The sequence below is a fragment of the Bufo bufo genome, chromosome 1 (assembly GCF_905171765.1).
Source record: "Bufo bufo chromosome 1, aBufBuf1.1, whole genome shotgun sequence".
In the NCBI taxonomy this organism is placed as follows: domain Eukaryota; kingdom Metazoa; phylum Chordata; class Amphibia; order Anura; family Bufonidae; genus Bufo; species Bufo bufo.
The window spans coordinates 189300757-189320586 of record NC_053389.1 but is presented as its reverse complement, the minus strand read 5'-3'; the positions used below and the strand labels follow the sequence as shown (position 1 = coordinate 189320586).

Sequence of the window (19830 nt, the reverse complement as noted above, 5' to 3'; positions counted from 1 at the left end):
GGTGGCCAGTGTGCGGCCTCCCCTCTCCCCGAACATTGGTGGCAGCGGAGATTCCGATCGGAGTCCCAGTTTAATCGCTCTGGGGCTCCGATCGTTAAACCATGAAGACCAGGACGCTACTGCAGGCCTGGTTGCCATGGTTACTTAGCAATATTACAATATTAGAAGCATCATACTTACCTGCTGGCTGCTGCGCTGTCTGTGTCCGGCCGGGAGCTCCTCCTACTGGTAAGTGACAGATCATTAAGCAATGCGCCGCACAGACCTGTCACTTACCAGTAGGAGGAGCTCCCGGCCGGACACAGACAGCGCAGCAGCCAGCAGGTAAGTATGATGCTTCTCTAATATTGTAATATTGCTAAGTAACCATGGCAACCAGGCCTTCAGTAGCGTCCTGGTTACCATGGTTACCGATCGGAGTCCCAGAGCGGGGGGGGGGGGGGCCGCACACTGGCCACCAATGATATTACAATAGAGGGAGGGGGGGCCGGGGGAGGCCGCACACTGGCCGCCAATGATATTACAATGGGGGGGGCGCACACTGGCCACCAATGATATTAAAACTGGGGAGGGAGGGGGTCAGCCCCTGATCTCTTATAGGGGGCTATGATATGCACAATTAACCCCTCAGGTGCAGCACCTGAGGGGTTAATTGTCGGGATCACAGCCCCCTGTAAGAGATCGGGTGCTGCCAGGCAGCAGGGGGCAGTCATGTACACAGTTCGTAGTATATTCTAACTAGAAGCGTCCCCATCACTATGGGAACGCCTCTGTGTTAGAATATACTGTCTGATATGAGTTTTCACAATGCAGACGGATCTTCGGATCCGTTTCTATGAAAATAACCTACGGCCACGGATCACGGACGCCAATCTTGTGTGCATCCGTGTTCTTTCACGGACCCATTGACTTGAATGGGTCCGTGAACCGTTGTCCGTCAAAAAAATAGGACAGGTCATATTTTTTTGACGGACAGGAAACACGGATCACGGATGCGGCTGCAAAACGGTGCATTTTCCGATTTTTCCACGAACCCATTGAAAGTCAATGGGTCCGCGAAAAAAAACTGAAAACGGCACAACGGCCACGGATGCACACAACAGTCATGTGCATGAGGCCTTAGTCACCAGCATCTGATCGGTTGAGGTCCAACACCTGAGACCCCCGCCGATCAGTTATGTGAATAAAATGCAGAGGTGCTTGCAGTAGCAGCTCTGTCTTCTCTCAATTTTCCTAGGCCAGTGATGACAAGCTCATCGGTCACATGGCCTAGGCGCAGCTCAGCCTCAAAGAAGTGATTGGGCTGAGCTGCAATACCAAGTACAGCCACTATACAATGAAATCGCACTGTGCTTGTAAAGCACGGAGAAGGCTGCGGCCGTCACAGGAGCCTTCTGAAACTGCTGATCGGCGGGGGTCCTTTGTGTTGGACCCTAACTGGTCATCAGTGTAAGTCTTGGAAAACCCTTTTAACAAAAAATGGTCACTGGGAACGTCATGGTATGGATTTCCATGGCCGAGCAGTTGCATGCAAGCCTTAAAATCGCCAAGCAGATGGAGTATCAGATGGAGTGACGGAAAGTATGCAGCAACTGGAAGCAGTGGAAAAGCATTCTGTGGAGTGACTAATTAAACGCGCTTCGCTATCTCTATGACAGTCTAATGGACGAGTCTAGGTTAGCAACTGTTAATGTTACCTCCCTGACTGCATTGTGCCAACTGTAAGGTCTGGGTAAGGTCCATTTTTGTTCCTAAAGGACTACACCACAGTGCACAAAACAAAGTCCATAAATACATGGTTGGGTGAGTTAGCTGGGGAAGAACTTAAAGGGGTCCTGCAGTTTGTTTAAACTGATGATCTATCCTCTGGATAGATCATCAGCATCTGATAGACGGGGGTCCAACACCCGGGACCCCTACCGATCAGCTGTTTGAGAAGGTAGCGGCGCTCCAGGAGCGCCGCGGCCTTCTCACTGTTTACCGCTTCTCAAACAGCTGATCGGCGGGTGTCCCGGGTGTCAGATGACCGCCGATCAGATGCTGATGATCTATCCAGAGGATAGATCATCAGTTTAAACAAACTGCAGAACCCCTTTAACTGGCCTGCAAAGAGCCCTAACCTCAACACTAGGGATAAGCGAATCGACTCAGAACTGAACCCGAGTTCGGGAAATGTTTTTTTACAGTATAAATAAATTTCTGAAGTTATTATGTGAAGTCTCGCGAGACTACGTGAAGTAATAACAACTTCAGCTCATTGGAGCCAATACATTCTAATACTGTACGGAGCGCTCGCTCCATACAGTATTAAAAGGAAGTTTTTATGCATATCAACTTTGGATGAAACATCCGAATCGCTCATCCCTACTCAACACCATCAAACACTTTTAGGATGAACTACAAAAGAGATTGTGAACCAGGCCCTCTCACCCAATATCTGTGTCTGAACTCATAAATGTTCTTCTGGGTGAAGAAGCAAAAAATCCCATAGACAAACTCCAAAATCTTGTAGAAAGCCTTCCCAGAAGAGTGGAAGCTGTTTTGGCTGTAAACAGGGGACAACTCCATATTAATACCTATGGATTTAGAATGGGAGGTCATAAAAGTTCCTGTAGGTGTAATGTTTATTCGCCCCAATACTTTTTTCCATTTAGTGTATGTAACGCATAAAATATTTTGTACACGTGATTATTAGGATAACAAAGAATTAGATACATGTTATGTCCTACTATGTGAGATTTAGGGCTCATGCACACAACAGTATTTTGGGTCTGCATCCGATGCACATTTTTTGCAGCTAGCACACGGACCCATTCACTAAAATGGGGCCGCAAATAATGTGGACAGAACACAGAGGTCATCCTCGCGTTGTCCACATCAGTACAACACATGCATGCTGAGGACCACATTTTCTTTTTTAAACCCCTGAAAGGGGTTGTCGTCATATCTCTTGACATAAGAAGCACAGTGGCAAGCCGCTGATGAGTAGGTAGTTCCTTCCCAATAATTGCCTGCCAGGTGAAGGCATGGAAATCCACCATTAGACAACCAGTTGAAGCCCCATCCGTGGAAGGTTCGGCCTGACACTACACTAATGTATATTAGGGCCTTTAGCTTTGGTGGTTGGGTCAGGAATATGATTAGCTTTAGGTACCTTCAAAGGATCTGGGCTTCAAGTGTAAATGCTCAGTTAGACAAGTAGGTAATCGTTCAGGCTATTGACGACACGAGCTATGACATAATCGCTGACTGTGTTCAGACAGGTTTAGTCAAGGTTCCTATCAATGAAAGGTTACACAATGCAATCACATTACCACAATTCATTACCGACAAACAATTATTTACTTGTTTGCATCAACGATATCGCAAGCTTTCAACAAGCTTATTTGGTAAAATCGTTCAGTGGCTGCATACATTCCATTACACGATTATCGTTCACAAGCGTAACAATTATCTACTCATCTAAATGAGCATAAAAGAGTTAAACTATAGTAAATGTGTTAAATTATAGGAACCATAATTGCTCTGTCAACACTGTGATCTGCAGTGTTGAAACAGTTAAACAGCTGAGATTGTGGGTTCCTCCAATCTTGTCCATTAGTTCAAGAGTCCAGCACAAAGCTTTTTTCCCTACAATCAAAAACCGTCAGTAAATATACTTTACACGTTCTTGAGTTGTTTTTTGCTGCATAGTAGTATGGAATGTAAAAGGGTTCAGATTTATTTTTCCACAAGCAGGACCACGTTTGTCTGTGGGCTGTGCCTGGTATTGCAGCTTAGCTCCATTTAAGCAAATACGGCTGAGCTGCAAATCCAGACAGTCCGTAAAAAAATGAGGATCTGACTCTCTAATAAGAGAAAAAATAAAATTAAAATAAATAAAACACCCCTTTTTTTGTAACGTCATACAAGTCCTGTAAGAGAGACATCCCTACACCTATATCTCTGGGTAGGTATGCCTACCTGGTGTTCAGTGGCAGTCATTTTGAGAAGGTATACCAACCTGACAGAAGAGGCTACACAAGGTTATAAACTATTTTTTTTTCTTTAATGGGGAAATGCTTAAGAGGCTGGAATAGGCCCAACTTGCTTCATCTGGGAAGTTAAGTAATAACTTATAAATGAGAAGTATGGTAAAACAATAAAAGACCAAAATGTATTAATGTGCAGAATGTGACCACACACTCCAATAGTGCTTCATTAATTAACAAGATGGTGAAGATAGTGTAGGTGTGAGTCCCGCGCCTCAGTGCAGCTCACTGGGCAGAAGCTGGAGGAAAGGCACCTTCAGCGTTAGAAGATAGGTGGTGTGTGAAGGTCAAATATAAAATTATCATCGCTCTAACAATAGAGGTTCTGTCTTTTATTCCAGTTCTGTTACACAAAGTGGGGAACATATCCTGCTCCCCATTGCTCCACTCACCGGACTTCTGTATGGACGGGGTGAAGTGTGCTGCTGCAGCCAATGACTGGCCTCAGTGATGATGTGTTCCCAATTGGCATGTCACTGCTGGCTAATGTGCCACTTAAGGACACGTGAAAGGCTAAGCCAGTCTTGTCATTGACTGCAGCAGTGCAGGCGACCCCTTCTGTGTGAAAGTTAACAGATGGGGGTGGAAGACAAGTGAACAGAGTCAGGGTGCCGGAATTGAGCTCTGGGGAGCAGGTGGGTATGGATTTTTCTCAAATCTACAGCTCGATGGGGTGCACATTTAAACAAAATAAATAAAAAGTGGACAACTCCTTTAAGGAGAAAGGCTGGTTACAATTAAGCAGTTTAAATGGGTTGTATGAGATTCAGCAAACATGGTGGCTTTCTTTTAGAAACACCACCACTTTTGTCCATGGGCTGTGTGTGGTTCTGTAGCTCAAATAATTGGGGCCAATGTGCAATACCAGACTGAGCCTATAGACAATAGTGTATGGGGTTTCTGGGGAACAAGCAATCTTTTCTTCACCTCTTTAAGACATTACATTAAATGTATGATCACAATACCCTCTGCCCGCAATAATTCAGACAGACCACTTACCGTCATGGTTGAGCGTTGCTTTGCATCCAATGCAGGTGCTTCGTTTTTTTGCAAATGCCATTAGACCCCCAACCTTGGAGGTAAGGACAGTCTTGCACCTTGTGTGTTCCCCCTCTGCAAAAAAAAATGCAACAATTGTCGAATGACTCTATAAAGGGAGTCAATGTTTTAAATCAATCAAGGCCACTTATTCAACTGCCTAGAGGTTTGAAGACAACCAAGGCTACAAACTAGTTCTGCAATGTTGTACCACAGTCAAAAAAAGATCTTGCTTAAAGGGGTTCTCTGGGAATCAAGAAAATGAAAATACTTAAATATTACTTCATTATAAATATATTACCAAATACCCTTCATTAGTTATAATGGCTCGTTTTGTCAGGGGAGCAATCATTAGGATAAATAAAATGGCTGCCATCCTACTAGTCCACACAAAACCTGTCCTAATTACACATGAGGACAAGTAGAAGAGCTGCATTATCTTTCTCTCTAACTTGTCAGGGATTATCACCCTGAATACAGATAAGATCTTCAGATGAATCTCTATAGGAATGGAGTCCATTAGGAGACATGAAGTACAGAGAGGATAGTGGGGGTGGAGATAATGTGCAGCAGCACTTGTCTGCAGCCTCCATTACCACAGCCTGTCCTGTACGTCCTCTGTACTTCATGTCTCCTCATAAACTCCATTCCTACATAGACTGAGCTAATCATTTTACCATCTGTATTCAGGATCATAATCCCTGACAAGTAGAGCAATGAGGAGGATGAGGTAGCTTTTTCGCTCAGTGTTGTGAAGTAACTTGTCCTGCTGTGTGATTACAATAGGTTTTGTGTGTGCTAATAGGACGGCGGCCATTTTATTTCTCCTAATAAATGCTCCCTAAACAAAATGGACCATTATAGCTAATGAAATATTTTTGGGAATATATTTATATTAAATTAATATTTAAGTATTTTCATTTTCTTAATTCCTGGAGAACCCCTTTATTACCCGGTATTTTTTTTTTACAGGGCCACTTTAAGTTCCCAGTCTGCCCTGGACTAAGATCCCACTCCCCATCATGAGTCTGAGCTTTGCAGGAGTGAATCCCGATCTGGAGGTCTATGAGTTACATGCACATGGTTCATCTGAATGGCGACCATGTAATATTACATTTCCCCTATAATAACTTTGATGAGACAGTCCCTTTAATTCTTCCAGCTCACAATGAATTTCAAAAGATACTGCTTAGAAAAATATTACTCTAGAAAGCTTATCAAGTATTTGTGTGCATGCCGAACCTGTAGCCTATGAACGTATTCTGCTAAATGAGGAAGAAAAATGACATAAAATAATAGCCTAAATAAAACCAAACAAGGCATTATCTCAATGTTTGCCAACACTTTTTCTAAGACAGCAAAATTTTTAACTAGTTCGCGCCTGGGGTATTAAGCACCAACCAGTGTTTTAGCACTTATAATTTTGACATCTTTCAGTTGTTGGACTACTGATGTGATCTTTGCAGTGTTCTCTCATGACCAGCTTGCTCTATCATTAAAATAGCCTACTGTTCAATTTTGACACAATATATCCGATTTCAGGTAATGCTATGGCTGAAGGGTAACCATTTTACGGGGGTATTTATTTTTTTATGTAACTTTTTTTTAATTTTATTACTAGGTTTGTACCCAAAGATGAGAAAAAAAAAAAAAACACTGGTAGTCTGTGTTATCGGAGCTTTTCTGGGACGTACAGTACATGCTAACACAGTGTGAAAACACCCTTACAATGTGGATTTCCTTTCTCAGTCATAGCGGGGGCGCAGAGTGGGGGATTGCAACCTATGACATCCATACGCCTTAACAGGTCAATGTTACTGTGGTTCCATGCACCCTGCATATAATGTATACTGTATATTATTTATTACTTGTTGCTGTTGGACAGGTTCAACCAAGTAAAGATAATGAAATATTCATTTTTGACTCTTTCACTCAGTTACAATTTCATGTACACTGATCAGCCATAGCAGAAAGGGTGGGTTCATATCACATTTTATGCATCCGTTTGACGTATACGTTATAAAAAATAAATAAAAGGATACAAAAACCAGCCCACCATGTTCTTGTATCCTGCACAGTCTGGTAAAAAAAAGGATGTTTTGGAATTCTGTGGTAAACGGATGCCAATGTATGGCATCAGCTTGAGGCATAAGTTTAAAACAAGCTTTTTTGTCCATGCGACATGCTAGGAAGCTGTGAAAAAAATGTTGTGCCATTGTTTTGTAGGTTCCATTTTTCAGGCATTCACTGTGCGGTAAAAACAACGTTACTTTTAATCTGGTCAGTACGATTACAGCGATGCTAAATTAATATAGTTTTTATGTCTCGATACTTTGAAAACTTCTTTGCATCGCCATATTTTGTCTATGGAGCTAAGTGAGGGCTCCTTTTTGCAAGGCAGGTTATAGGTTTTATTGATACCATTTTAGAGTATATATTTATTTTTATTTAATTTGTTTAGGAGGCTAAGAGACTAAAAAAGGTTGATTCTGGCATTTCGATTTTTTTCTATTACAGTGTCCACAGTAAGGGATTAATACTTGCGTATCTTAATAGTTCGTGGTTTTAAGATGCAGCAATACCAATTATGTTTTTCGGTTTATTTTTATTTGAAAAATTAGGAAGGGAGCGATTTGAATTTGTACAGGTTTTTATATTTTCAAAAAAATGTTTTACTTTATTTTCAGCCCCCCACCCCCCAGGAGACTTAAACATGCGATCATTAGATTATACTATAGACGGCAATAATATACTCAGCACGTGCCATCTTTAACCACCTCAGCCCCCCTAGCTTAAACACCCTTAAAGACCAGGCCACTTTTTACACTTCTGACCTACCCTACTTTCACGGTTTATTGCTCGGTCATGCAACTTACCACCCAAATGAATTTTACCTCCTTTTCTTCTCACTAATAGAGCTTTCATTTGGTGGTATTTCATTGCTGCTGACATTTTTACTTTTTTTTGTTATTAATCGAAATTTACCGAAATTTTTGTAAAAAAATGACATTTTTCACTTTCAGTTGCAATTTTTTTTTTTTAAAACTACATTTCTATATAAAGTTTTCTCAAAATGTATTGTTCTACATGTCTTTGATAAAAAAAAAATGTTTGGGTAAAAAAAATAAAAATGGTTTGGGTAAAAGTTATAGCGTTTACAAACTATGGTACAAAAATTTAAATTTCCGCTTTTTGAAGCAGCTCTGACTTTGAGCACCTGTCAAGTTTCCTGAGGTTCTACAATGCCCAGACAGTAAAAACACCCCACAAATGACCCAATTTCGAAAAGTAGACACCCTAAGGTATTCGCTGATGGGCATAGTGAGTTCATAGAACTTTTTATTTTTTGTCACAAGTTAGCGGAAAATTATGATTTTTTTTCCTTACAAAGTCTCATATTTCACTAACTTGTGACAAAAAATAAAAACTTCTATGAACTCACTATGCCCATCACGAAATACCGTGGGGTGTCTTCTTTCCAAAATGGGGTCACTTGTGGGGTATTTATACTGCCCTGGCATTTTAGGGGACCTAATGCGTGAGAAGTAGTTTGAAATCAAAATGTGTAGAAAAATGCCCTGTGAAATCCTAAATGTGCTCTTTGGAATGTGGGCCCCTTTGCCCACCTAGGCTGCAAAAAAGTGTCACACATCTGGTATCGCCGTACTCAGGAGAAGTTGGGCAATGTGTTTTGGGGTGTCTTTTTACATATACCCATGCTGGGTGAGAGAAATATCTCTCTAAAAGACAACTTTTCCAATTTTTTTTATACAAAGTTGGCATTTGACCGAGATATTTATCTCACCCAGCATGGGTATATGTAAAATGACACCCCAAAACACATTGCCCAACTTCTCCTGAGTACGGCGATACCACATTTGTGACACTTTTTTGCAGCCTAGATGCGCAAAGGGGCCCAAATTCCTTTTAGGAGGGCATTTTTAGACATTTTGATCCCAGACTTCTTCTCACGCTTTAGGGCCCCTAAAATGCCAGGGCAGTATAAATACCCCACATGTGACCCCATTTTGGAAAGAAGACACCCCAAGGTATTCAATGAGGGGCATGGCGAGTTCATAGATTTTTTTTTTTTGGCACAAGTTAGCGCAAATTGATTTTAATTTTTTTCTCTCACAAAGTCTCCCTTTCCGCTAACTTGGGACAAAAAGTTCAATCTTTCATGGACTCAATATGCCCCTCAGCGAATACCTTGGGGTGTCTTCTTTCTGAAATGGGGTCACATGTGGAGTATTTATACTGCCCTGGCATTTTAGGGGCCCTAAAGCGTGAGAAGAAGTCTGGAATATAAATGTCTAAAAAATTTTATGCATTTGGATTCCATGAGGGGTATGGTGAGTTCATGTGAGATTTTATTTTTTGTCACAAGTTAGTGGAATATGAGACTTTGTAAGAAAGAAAAAAAAAAATAATAATCAATTTCCGCTAACTTGTGCCAAAAAAATGTCTGAATGGAGATTACAGGGGGGTGATCAATGACAGGGGGGTGATCAGGGAGTCTATATGGGGTGATCACCACCCTGTCATTGATCACCCCCCTGTAAGGCTCCATTCAGATGTCCGTATGTGTTTTGCGGATCCGCGGTGTCCGTGTTTTGCGGATCCACGGATCCGCAAAACACATACGGACGTCTGAATGGAGCCTTACAGGGGGGTGATCAATGACGGGGGATGGGGTGGGGGTGATCACCCCATATAGACTCCCTGATCACCCCCCTGTAAGGCTCCATTAAGACGTCTGTATGTGTTTTGCGGATCCCATCCATGGATCCGTAAAACACATACGGATGTCTGAATGGAGCCTTACAGGGGGGTGATAAAGGATCAGGGGTTAATAAGTGACGGGGGGGGGGGGGGGGGGGGGTAGTGTAGTGTGGTGCTTCTTATTACAGAGCTGCCTGTGTCCTCTGGTGGTCGATCCAAGCAAAAGGGACCACCAGAGGACCAGGTAGCAGGTATATTAGACGCTGTTATCAAAACAGTGTCTAATATACCTGTTAGGGGTTTAAAAAAATCGCATCTACAGCCTGCCAGCCAACGATTGCCGCTGGCAGGCTGTAGATCCACTCGCTTACCTGCAGTTCCTGTGAACGCATTCACAGGAAATCTTGCGTCTCGCGAGATGACGCGTAGATGCGTGACTCTGCCTGAGTGAGCCGCCTCCGGAACGCGATCCTGCATTAGGCGGTCCGGAGTCGGTTGAAAGCTATGTACATCAGGGGCAATTTTTTTATGATTGCATTTTAATCATTTTGGGCTAAAAATCTATTTTTTTTCAATTGGTCTTTATTAAAAATATTGAGCCAGTCACAAAGGGTTAACAGTTTTCTCTAGCTGTGTGAATCCTACTTTCACTTTTGCCGGTCATCTAATAACCCCCATCTCTAAATTACTAAAGGTCCCTTTACACTGAACGATGTACAAGCAGATTGTCGGGAGACAATCTGCTGATCGTTAGTGGTGGAGACCGCTGCATTTACATGCAGCGATGTCCTCTACAGTATGGGAAGGAGCGATCGCTAATGCCATCGCTCTTCCCCATACAGACTCTTAGTTCTCCGGCAGCAGATCGTGTTTACAGCTATCGATCGGCTGTCGGGAAACAAGTATTTTTGTGCTGCACTAACAAATCAATTACCTGATGACCGAGCATTTTGGGTAATCGTCGGTACATTCACACCACCAAATAATTGTTAACGAGCGTTACTATGAATGCTCATTAGCAATTACCTGTGAGATTCTTGGCCGGTGGAAAGGGCCCTTAAGAGGTAATAAATATTTATTTAAGACACATTCTTATCAGTAAGAAAAGGATTGAGCTATAATGAGTGTTTATGTCAGAGAGCAGAGATAAGGAGCCCGTCAGCTGCTTGATCAAAGTAAAAACCAGAGGCTGCTTCTAGAGCATGTTAGCTATATACAGAAAAAAGGGCTCCATATTTTTAATAAGGACCAATTGAAAAAATTATTTTAGCACATCTAGTGGAGGTTAAGTCAAGACTTTGAATTTCCCTTAGGCCTCCTGCACACGACCGTTGTGTGCACCCGTGGCCATTGTGCCGTTTTTTTTCGCGGAACCATTGACTTTTAATGGGTCTGTGGAAAAATTGGAAAATGCACCGTTTTGCAGCCGCATCCGTGATCCGTGTTTCCTGCCCGTGAAAAAAATATGACCGGTCCTATTTTTTTCACGGCCAACAGTTCACGGACCCATTCACGTCAATGGGTCCGTGAAAAATCACGGATGCACACAAGATTGTCATCCGTGTCCGTGATCCGTTTTTTCCTATCATTTCAATGGCAAACTTGACTTAGATTTTTTTTTCATTTTTCATGTCCGTGAATCCTCCAAAAATCACGGAAGACCCACGGAAGAAAAAACGGGCACGGATCACGGTACAACGGAACCACGTTTTGCGGGATGTTAAAAAATACTGTCGTGTGCAGGAGGCCTTAAACCGTTCTGTGGCAGTTTTTGCAGAGATCATTATTTTGCTAAAAGAGGCCACTGCCATTTTGGAGTACCCCTGTCATGAAGGGGTGCACTTGCCATGCGACAATATGAGTATTACTCTGAACGGTAATCCAGTTTCCTGGAAGTCTCCATGACACCACATCCTGAGACTGACTTCCTCTGATAGGACAGGAAAAACACAGAGGATTAAATCCCACTCCTTCCCCAATGCACAAAGGACTTTCCGTCCAAAGGCCATGTCTTCGCTATAAAAAATGTCTAGCTTGCAATGTTTGGTAAAGGTATGTATTCTTTTCCAAGTTGCCGCCCTACAAATCTGTTGTAGAGAGACTGACTATCTCTCTGCCCAAGAAGCAGCAATGCCCCTTGTAGAGTGTGCTCTAAGTGAAGGAGGGGCTTCCTTCCCTTCCGACTTATAGGCTTCTGAAATAGCCATTCTTATCCAGCGGGAAATAGAACTTTTCACCGGTCTTCTATCTGTATTTGGCCCACAAAATTGGACAAAAAGGTTCTTGTCAATTCTCCAATCCTTTGTCATTTACAGATACCTTAGTACTGCTCGCCTGATATCTAAGGTATGAAAAATAGCCTCTTGTTAATTTTTGAGGTTGGCACAAAACGAGGGAATTACTATATCCTGCGATCTATGGAAGGTAGAAACGACTTTTGGTAAAAAAACTGGGATCTAACTTAAACACTAGCTTGTCCTGAAAAATACTGAGGAAAGGATCCTGAATAGATCAGGCCTGGGGTTCACAGACACGTCTCGCTGATGTTATAGCTAACAAGAAAATGGTTTTTAAGGTGAGCCATTTTATGGAAATCAATTCTAACAGTTTAAAGGAGCCTGAAGTTAGCCCTGCCATGACCGTGTTAAAGGGATTCTGTCATGACATTTTAGGCCTATAACCTAAACATATGGCCAGGTCCGTACTAATAACCTGAATCCGAAACTGTCCTTATTAAATCTGCCTGTGGCTATATTAGCAAATAAAACAGGTTTTTATAACCTGTCATTCACCTTCCTAAGGTGCCCAAGGGGACGTCGCTTCATACAGTGTGCCTGGCTGCACCCATCTCCGTCTGGTGCCCAGAGCCGCCTTCCCAGTTGAAATCGCCGCCTTCCTCACCTCAGCCCCGCCTCCGCAATCATCCGGTCCCTCAGGTTATGCCTAGTGCGCACGATCTGGCAGAGGGACCGGACGATTGCGGAGGCGGGGCTGAGGTGAGGAAGGCGGCGATTTTAACTAGGAAGGCGGCGCTGGGCACCAGACGGAGATGGGTGCAGCCCGGCACATTGTATGAAGCGACGTCCCCTTTGGCACCTTAGGTAGGTGAATGACAGGTTATAAAAACCTGTTGTATGTGCTGTTGAATTATCTGAATAAAATAGAACATGACAGTCTTTTGATAAATGCGATGTTTACTTCAGAGCTTCCCAAATTGCTTGTAGTTCGCTGAAGTTCGAGGATTGTTGTCTTATGAGGAGTGGCCATCTGCCCTGATAGGTTTCCTGCTGAACTACAGCCCCCCAAACCTGAAGACTGGCGTCCGTTGTGATTACAAGGAGACGTTCCTGCTTCCAGTATATTCTCTTCTCTAGGTTGTTGTCTATGAGCCACCACTTTAGGGAATTTTTTACATTTTAGTCTAGAAAGTTTACTTTGTTTAGGGTCACCTGTGACCGGTTCCACTTGGATAGAATACATTTTTGAAGGGATCTTAGATGGAATTGAGCCCAAGCGACTGCCGGGATACATGATGAGAGACTTCCTAGAATCTTCATTGCTGTTCTGATAAGAGAATTTGAAAGAGGAGATTCTGCTTTATCTAGTTTTTCAGTTTCTATATTTTGATCAATCCAAAGATATCCCTAGAAACTGTTTTCGGCTGCTTGGGGAAAGATCTGATTTCTCTGAATTGGAGGTGGTCCAGAACTTTCTGTAAGTGATTTTGTAGTAGATCTTTGTTGTCCACTATCACTAGAAGATCGTCCAGATACGGTATGACACTGATTGCTTATCGTCTTAGGGGCGTTACCACCTTCACCATGATCTTGGTGAAGACTCTCGGCGCTGAGGAAATGGGAGACATACAAATTTATAATGTTGGATGAGACCCCTCCTGTGTATTGCAAATCTTAGGAATTTTCTCGATGTTGTGTGTCTCGGGATATGGTAATAAGCATCCCTCAAATCGATTGAGCCCATTACCGCTTTCCTTTTTTATAAATTTTACTGCGGATCTTAAAGTTTCCATCTTGAACTTTTAATATGTAACATGTTTGTTTAAGGGTTTTAGATTTATTATAATTCTGGACTTTACGTTTGTTTTTTACTAAGAATAGGCGAGAGTAGTGGCCCTCTCCTAGCTGATTTTTCGGGACAGGTCCTATTGCTCCTAATTTTAGCAAATCTTCTATGCCTGTCGTTAAGGTACCTTGTTGAGATGGGGGAAGAGTGGCGATAACAAATTTTTCTGGAGGGGAAGACTAATTCCACACGGTAACCCACTCTTATGTTGTTTAGGATCCATGAATTTGATGTTAGTTGCCCCCAAATTCTTAAAAAAGAGCCGAGTCTTCCACCTACTTGTATGGAGTCATTGTTTCGGGTTAGAGGAGGTCTCCCCTCTGTTAGGGTTAAAAAGGAAATTTCTTCCCTTACCTCCTTTTGAATAACTCCACCTCCCCGATTTCCTCTCATCTTTCTTGTGTTCAGATTGGTACTGACGGCCACGAAAATGTTGTCTTTTTAATTTAAATCTGTCTTCTGGAAAACGCCTCTTTTTGTCAGTGGCGTTTTCTAAGATCTTGTATAGAACTGGTCCAAAAACGTTTTGGCCCGTGAAAGGGAAGGGAAATGAGCTTGCTTTCGGATGAAACATCCCCAGCCCAAGCTTTGAGCCATCGAACCTGTCTTAGTGTTAGATAACACTGCCGTGCGTGCTGAGAGTTCTACGGATTCAGCTGCAGCATCCATTAAGAAACTAGTTGCCATTTTTAGTAGAGGAATGCTTTCTAGAATCTGATCTCTCTGCGTTTTGATTAGATGAATCTCCAGTTGCTCTAACCACAGATTAAGGGTCCATTCACACGTCCGCAAAATGCGGAACGGGTGCAGACCCATTTATTTTCAATGGGGCCGGAATGTGCTGACCGCATCCGCACTTCCACATCCGTGCTTCCGTTTCTGCAAAAAAATTGCGGACAAGATTAGGCATTTTCTATTATAGTGCCAGCGATGTGCAGTCCGCAAATTGCGGAACTAATAGAATATGCCTATTCTTGTCCGCAATTGCGGACAAGAATAGGTCATGTTCTATTTTTTTCGGGAACGGAAATGTGGACCCGGAAGTAGGGGTCCGCATTTCTGGAGACAGGCCGCACATCGTTTGGCCCCATAGAAATGAACGCGGATCCGCAAAACACGGACACTAGCAATTTGTATTCCGCAGTTTGCGGACCGTACATCGCTGGCACTATAATAGAAAATTCCTAATATCTGCAATTGCGGACAAGAATAAGACATGTTCTATTTTTTTGCGGAAACGGAAGCACGGATGCGGACAGCACATTCCGGCACCATTGAAAATGAATGGGTCTGCACCTGTTCCACAAAATTGCAGAACGGATGCGGACCCATTTTGCGGACGTGTGAATGGACCCTAAGGGTTCTAGCTACATAAGTAGAAGTCACTCCTGGTAGCTGCTGTAGCCTCCCAGGTTTTCCTTAGTAGGCTGATTTCCTATCCATGGGATCTTTAAGTTGCGCTGAATCTTCAAATGGTAGGGCGGTATGTTTAGCTACTTTAGCCACAGGAGCGTCTATACTCTGGGAATGGATTCCCAATCGGTGCAATCCTCATCGTTAAAAGGATAGCGCCTCTTGATACCCCCTGGGAATGAAAGAATCTATCTGGCTTCTCCCATTTGGACTTACCGTAACTTCTGAATATTATCTGGAACTGGGAATACAGATTTCCTCTTTCCCCCCAGCCCCCCAAATATCTCTTCCTGCACCGACTTGGGCTTTTTAGGCACTTCCATCTAAATTGTGGCTCTAATCACTTTTATTAGCTCATCAATGCCATCCGGATTAAATAAGAACCGTGTATATTCGTTATCTTCATCAGAAGATGCATATGTTTTTTCATATGTTTTGGCGTCCGAGCCTCCCAAAACATCAGAAACCGAGTCAGACAACGGATTGCAACTATCACAGATGATTTGAGGAGGGTTAGCTGGAGCTGGATCCTAGGAAGCTAGTGCGGCCTGAACCTCTTCCTTAACTAATGTCCTGATATCTTCCAGGAAACTAGAGGATTTAGCTTTTACCACATTAGAAGTACATTCTTTACATAGGGGTTTTGCTCCTGTGCTGGGTAAACGCTTATAACATATTCCACACTTGTCTTTTATTGAGCTAAAGCAGAATCCCTTTCTCCCTGAAATGTAAGGGAGAGATGGATCAGGGAATGGGAGTGGTACACCATGTGCCTGATACCAGGCTACTCAACTCCTGGATTTGATGCAGGCTCTGCTCCAGAGCCCCTTGTGATGGGGCACTCATCTGAAAAAACTGCTTCCGTCCGCCACACTGTACTGTTCCTCCCCAGTGGAAGGGATTGTGCTGTCCGGATGCCGTTGAGCAGGTCCTGCGGCCTTTTATGATTCCTGTGACCTGCAAGGTTAGTCAACATGTCCTACGGTGTAGAACATGTTATGTTTAGACATGTTCTACACCGTAGGACATGTTGACTAATCTCAATTTTAAAATCAGTTTGAGGGTTTAGTGAGACTGCAGAGTGCACCTGTGTTTGTTATTGTTTTGTTATATTGTTATATTAATTATGACATCCGCACTTGTTACCTTGTGTAGGATGTCTATTGTGGTACTTGTGGTTCGCCGCGGGCATCCTCCACCGTATGCATTTTGCTGGGGATTGCCATTAGCAACGGGCCACAAGTGCAGGATTTGCTCCCCTATATATATGCACAACTGCATGTGGGTTCGAGCACCTCCTGCTAATGCCAACCTGTCTTCTTAGTTTGTATATATAGATTCCTGGAGGTGTATAAACTCCAATTTAAATGTGCCTGTTTTCCATCTACAGGCCACATTTAGGTGCACCTGTGAGGCCTGGGACATATCAGCCAGTCTTGAGTGGGACTCGCAGACTCCTCCCATTGCAAGCATGGCTACATGCTGGAGGTAACTGGTGAGCTGTTTGTGAGTCGGCCTTATGCTCCTGTAATTTGCCCACTGGCTCCTGGTATTGCCCATACGGCTCAGGTAGGAGAGTGTTAGGTCCCGGGCTACTTGAGAAACCTTGGCGTGGTGCCCGGGCTTAGACATGTTCTACACCGTAGGACATGTTGACTAATCTCTCAATTTTAAAATCAGTTTGAGGGTTTAGTGAGACTGCAGAGTGCACCTGTGTTTGTTATTGTTTTGTTATATTGTTATATTAATTATGACATCCGCACTTGTTACCTTGTGTAGGATGTCTCTTGTGGTTCGCGCGGGCATCCTACACCGTATGCATTTTGCTGGGGATTGCCATTAGCAACGGGCCACAAGTGCAGGATTTGCTTCCCTATATATATGCACAACTGCATGTGGGTTCGAGCACCTCCTGCCAATGCCAACCTGTCTTCTTAGTTTGTGACCTGCAAGGACCTGCAGCGCCCGGAGATGACATTCGGCCCCGCCCCCAACGCCTGACATCACACTCTGGAGGGAGAATATCATAGTGTCGCTCCGGCCGCCATCTTGCTTCCCATTGCATGAAATCCGCCTGGACCGCCCTTCACATGGGACAGCAACAGTCTGCGCCCGTGCACAGGCCACCAAAAGAGGCCGCACGGTGGATCCGACCTCGGCCTGCTTATGTGTTTCACAGGTGGACCCAAAGAGCCTCCATGCACCTCTCCTGCTTCCTATCTTGGTAGGACAAGGAAAACACTGGTGATGAGAGAGAGGGGGGGGGGGGGGGGATTTAAACCTCTCTGTGTTTTCCCTGTCCTATCAGAGGAAGTCAGTCTCAGGATGTGGTGTTATGGAGACGACTAGAGAAATGATAGGTGGTACATTACACAATCTGCATGCAGGCCAGGACCGTTTACAACTATGCAGAAAAACGTAATGCCCAGTATGTTTTGAAATATTTCTGTCATAACCAACATTCGCCTTTCAGCAATTTGTGCTACAGTACCTGTTCTGTTCCAGACAGTCTAACCTTTGCAACCTATTTCCATCAAGGAGACTTAGGCACTCATGACTTTGTCACCAATTCACCAGTTGTCCTACCTTGGACTACTTTTGGTGGGAACTAACTACTGCATATTGGGAATGGCTCACAAATCCCACCTTTTGAAGATGATCTGACCCATTCATCTAGCGGTCACAAGTCGCTCAGGTCCTTACTCTTGCCTCCAACAAAACACCATCAAGAACTGACTGATCACTTGATGACTCATTTATTTCTACTACATGTTCATGTTGGATAATAATGTAAAGTAAAGAATAGCTGACTATAGCAAGATCTTATGAACACAGACCACAAGCTAAACCCACAATTAGTCAATCTGGAGATCAATGGCTTCATGCAGAAGTCCTGAAGGTCTCCAGTTTCAGAGGACAATGCTTTAGTTCCCATTTAAGCATTAATAACGTGTGATGAAAGTAGTCATTAAGTGACACCAGAGACTACTAGTGTAGTGTAGGTTCACTAGGCAGCTCTCCAGACCTGTATACTCCATATAACAACAATTCTGACCTCAGAGCTCTGCACTGTGTCATTCCTCCTGGAAATGCAGGCTTACCAACTATCCATAAAGTCAACTATTAAAAAGTAATTGATGTGTCCATGATTATCTTGGAGCTGGAGATGTTTGTGCAGGTAATTATGATTGCAATTATCATAATGAATGCAGATAAAGAATACATACTACTGTTCCTAATTTTCAACATATTATACTTCTACTTTTATCACTGATTTTGGTAATCCAGACTATGCAACTAAGGCTACATTAACATGAACGTATTCTGTTTCCGTGTCCATACCGTTTTTTTCTGGGGATTGGATGACTACCCATTCATTTCAACGGGTCCGCTAAAAATGCGGACAGCACACCGTGTGCCGTCCTCATCCGTATGTCCGTTATGTAGCCCCGCAAAACACATACGGTTGTGTGAAAGTATCCTAAGGCTGTGTTCACACTACAGTAATTTGGTCAGTTATTGCCATCAGTTATTGTGAGCCAAAACCCATGGTGAAGCCTACTCTGAGATGAGGTATAAGGGAAAGATCTGCACCCAATCTGTGTTTTTGACTCGCACCTGGTTTTGCCTCTCAATCACTGATGGAAATACCTGACCAAATAACTGAAGTGAGCACTTGGCCTAAACCGTTTATGATCTTTTTTTAAAATTGTATTGACCTCATGTAGCACCTTCTCCTGGTCATAAATTCATCAAAAGCTAAAGAACAAATAATTTCCTTTAACCTGGCTTTGAATAATCAGGAATATTTAGACTACAGTCTCCCTATACTCCACTGTCAGACAAGTAACCCCTTTAAGAAAAGCAACAGGAACATTTTATAAAGTGAATACCCACTCAGAAGCACGCTCTCTGCTTTAGTCTCCCCCAGGATGGGCTCAAATATTCTTAGCAGAGGCTTTGCCAATTGTTGCTCCAAATAATACCGAGTGTCAATTGGGATGTTATTCTCAAGAACATAGATAGGATCCTAAAAAAATAAAAAAAAAACAGAAAACCAAATAAACACTTAAATACAACACTATAAAACATTTTTGGAAGACTTTGCATTACCAAACAACCACGGATTCATTTGGTTGTATAAGAAAAAAAACAATTCTTAAAGGCTATGGTCATCGTTGCAATTTTTACGGCATTTATGCGGGGGGGGAAGCCCATTCAAAATTAACAGTTTTTTGCCTATGCAGCTTACATTGTACTACATTACATTGCAATCTGTTTGATTATGCTCAGTGTCAATTCTAGCTTAGATTAGAGAAGAGGGGCTGGAAACTGAGCTAAAATGAAGCCCAGCTGAGAGCATTGACACTGAACATAATCAAGCAGCTTGCAATGTATTTTAAGGGTACTTTCACACTTGCGGCAGTGATCCGGCAGTCTGCATGCAAACGGACAGCATTTGTAGACGGATCCGGATGCGGATCCGTCTGTCAGCGCAGACCAGAAGGACGGATCCGGCACTAATACATTCCTATGGAAAAAA

General features: G+C 43.1%; 1 protein-coding gene across 1 annotated transcript in view; it reads right to left on the bottom strand.

The window, feature by feature from the left end:
* Positions 1–19830, bottom strand: part of POLD1 (DNA polymerase delta 1, catalytic subunit) — a 186046-nt gene that overhangs the window by 23387 nt on the left and 142829 nt on the right. Inside the window, exons 23-24 of the mRNA XM_040433632.1 lie at positions 19185–19317; positions 5031–5144 (exon numbers count right to left, since the gene is read on the bottom strand). Of these exons, the coding sequence (XP_040289566.1) occupies positions 5031–5144; positions 19185–19317 (247 nt within the window). The remainder of the gene's footprint in view (positions 1–5030; positions 5145–19184; positions 19318–19830) is intronic.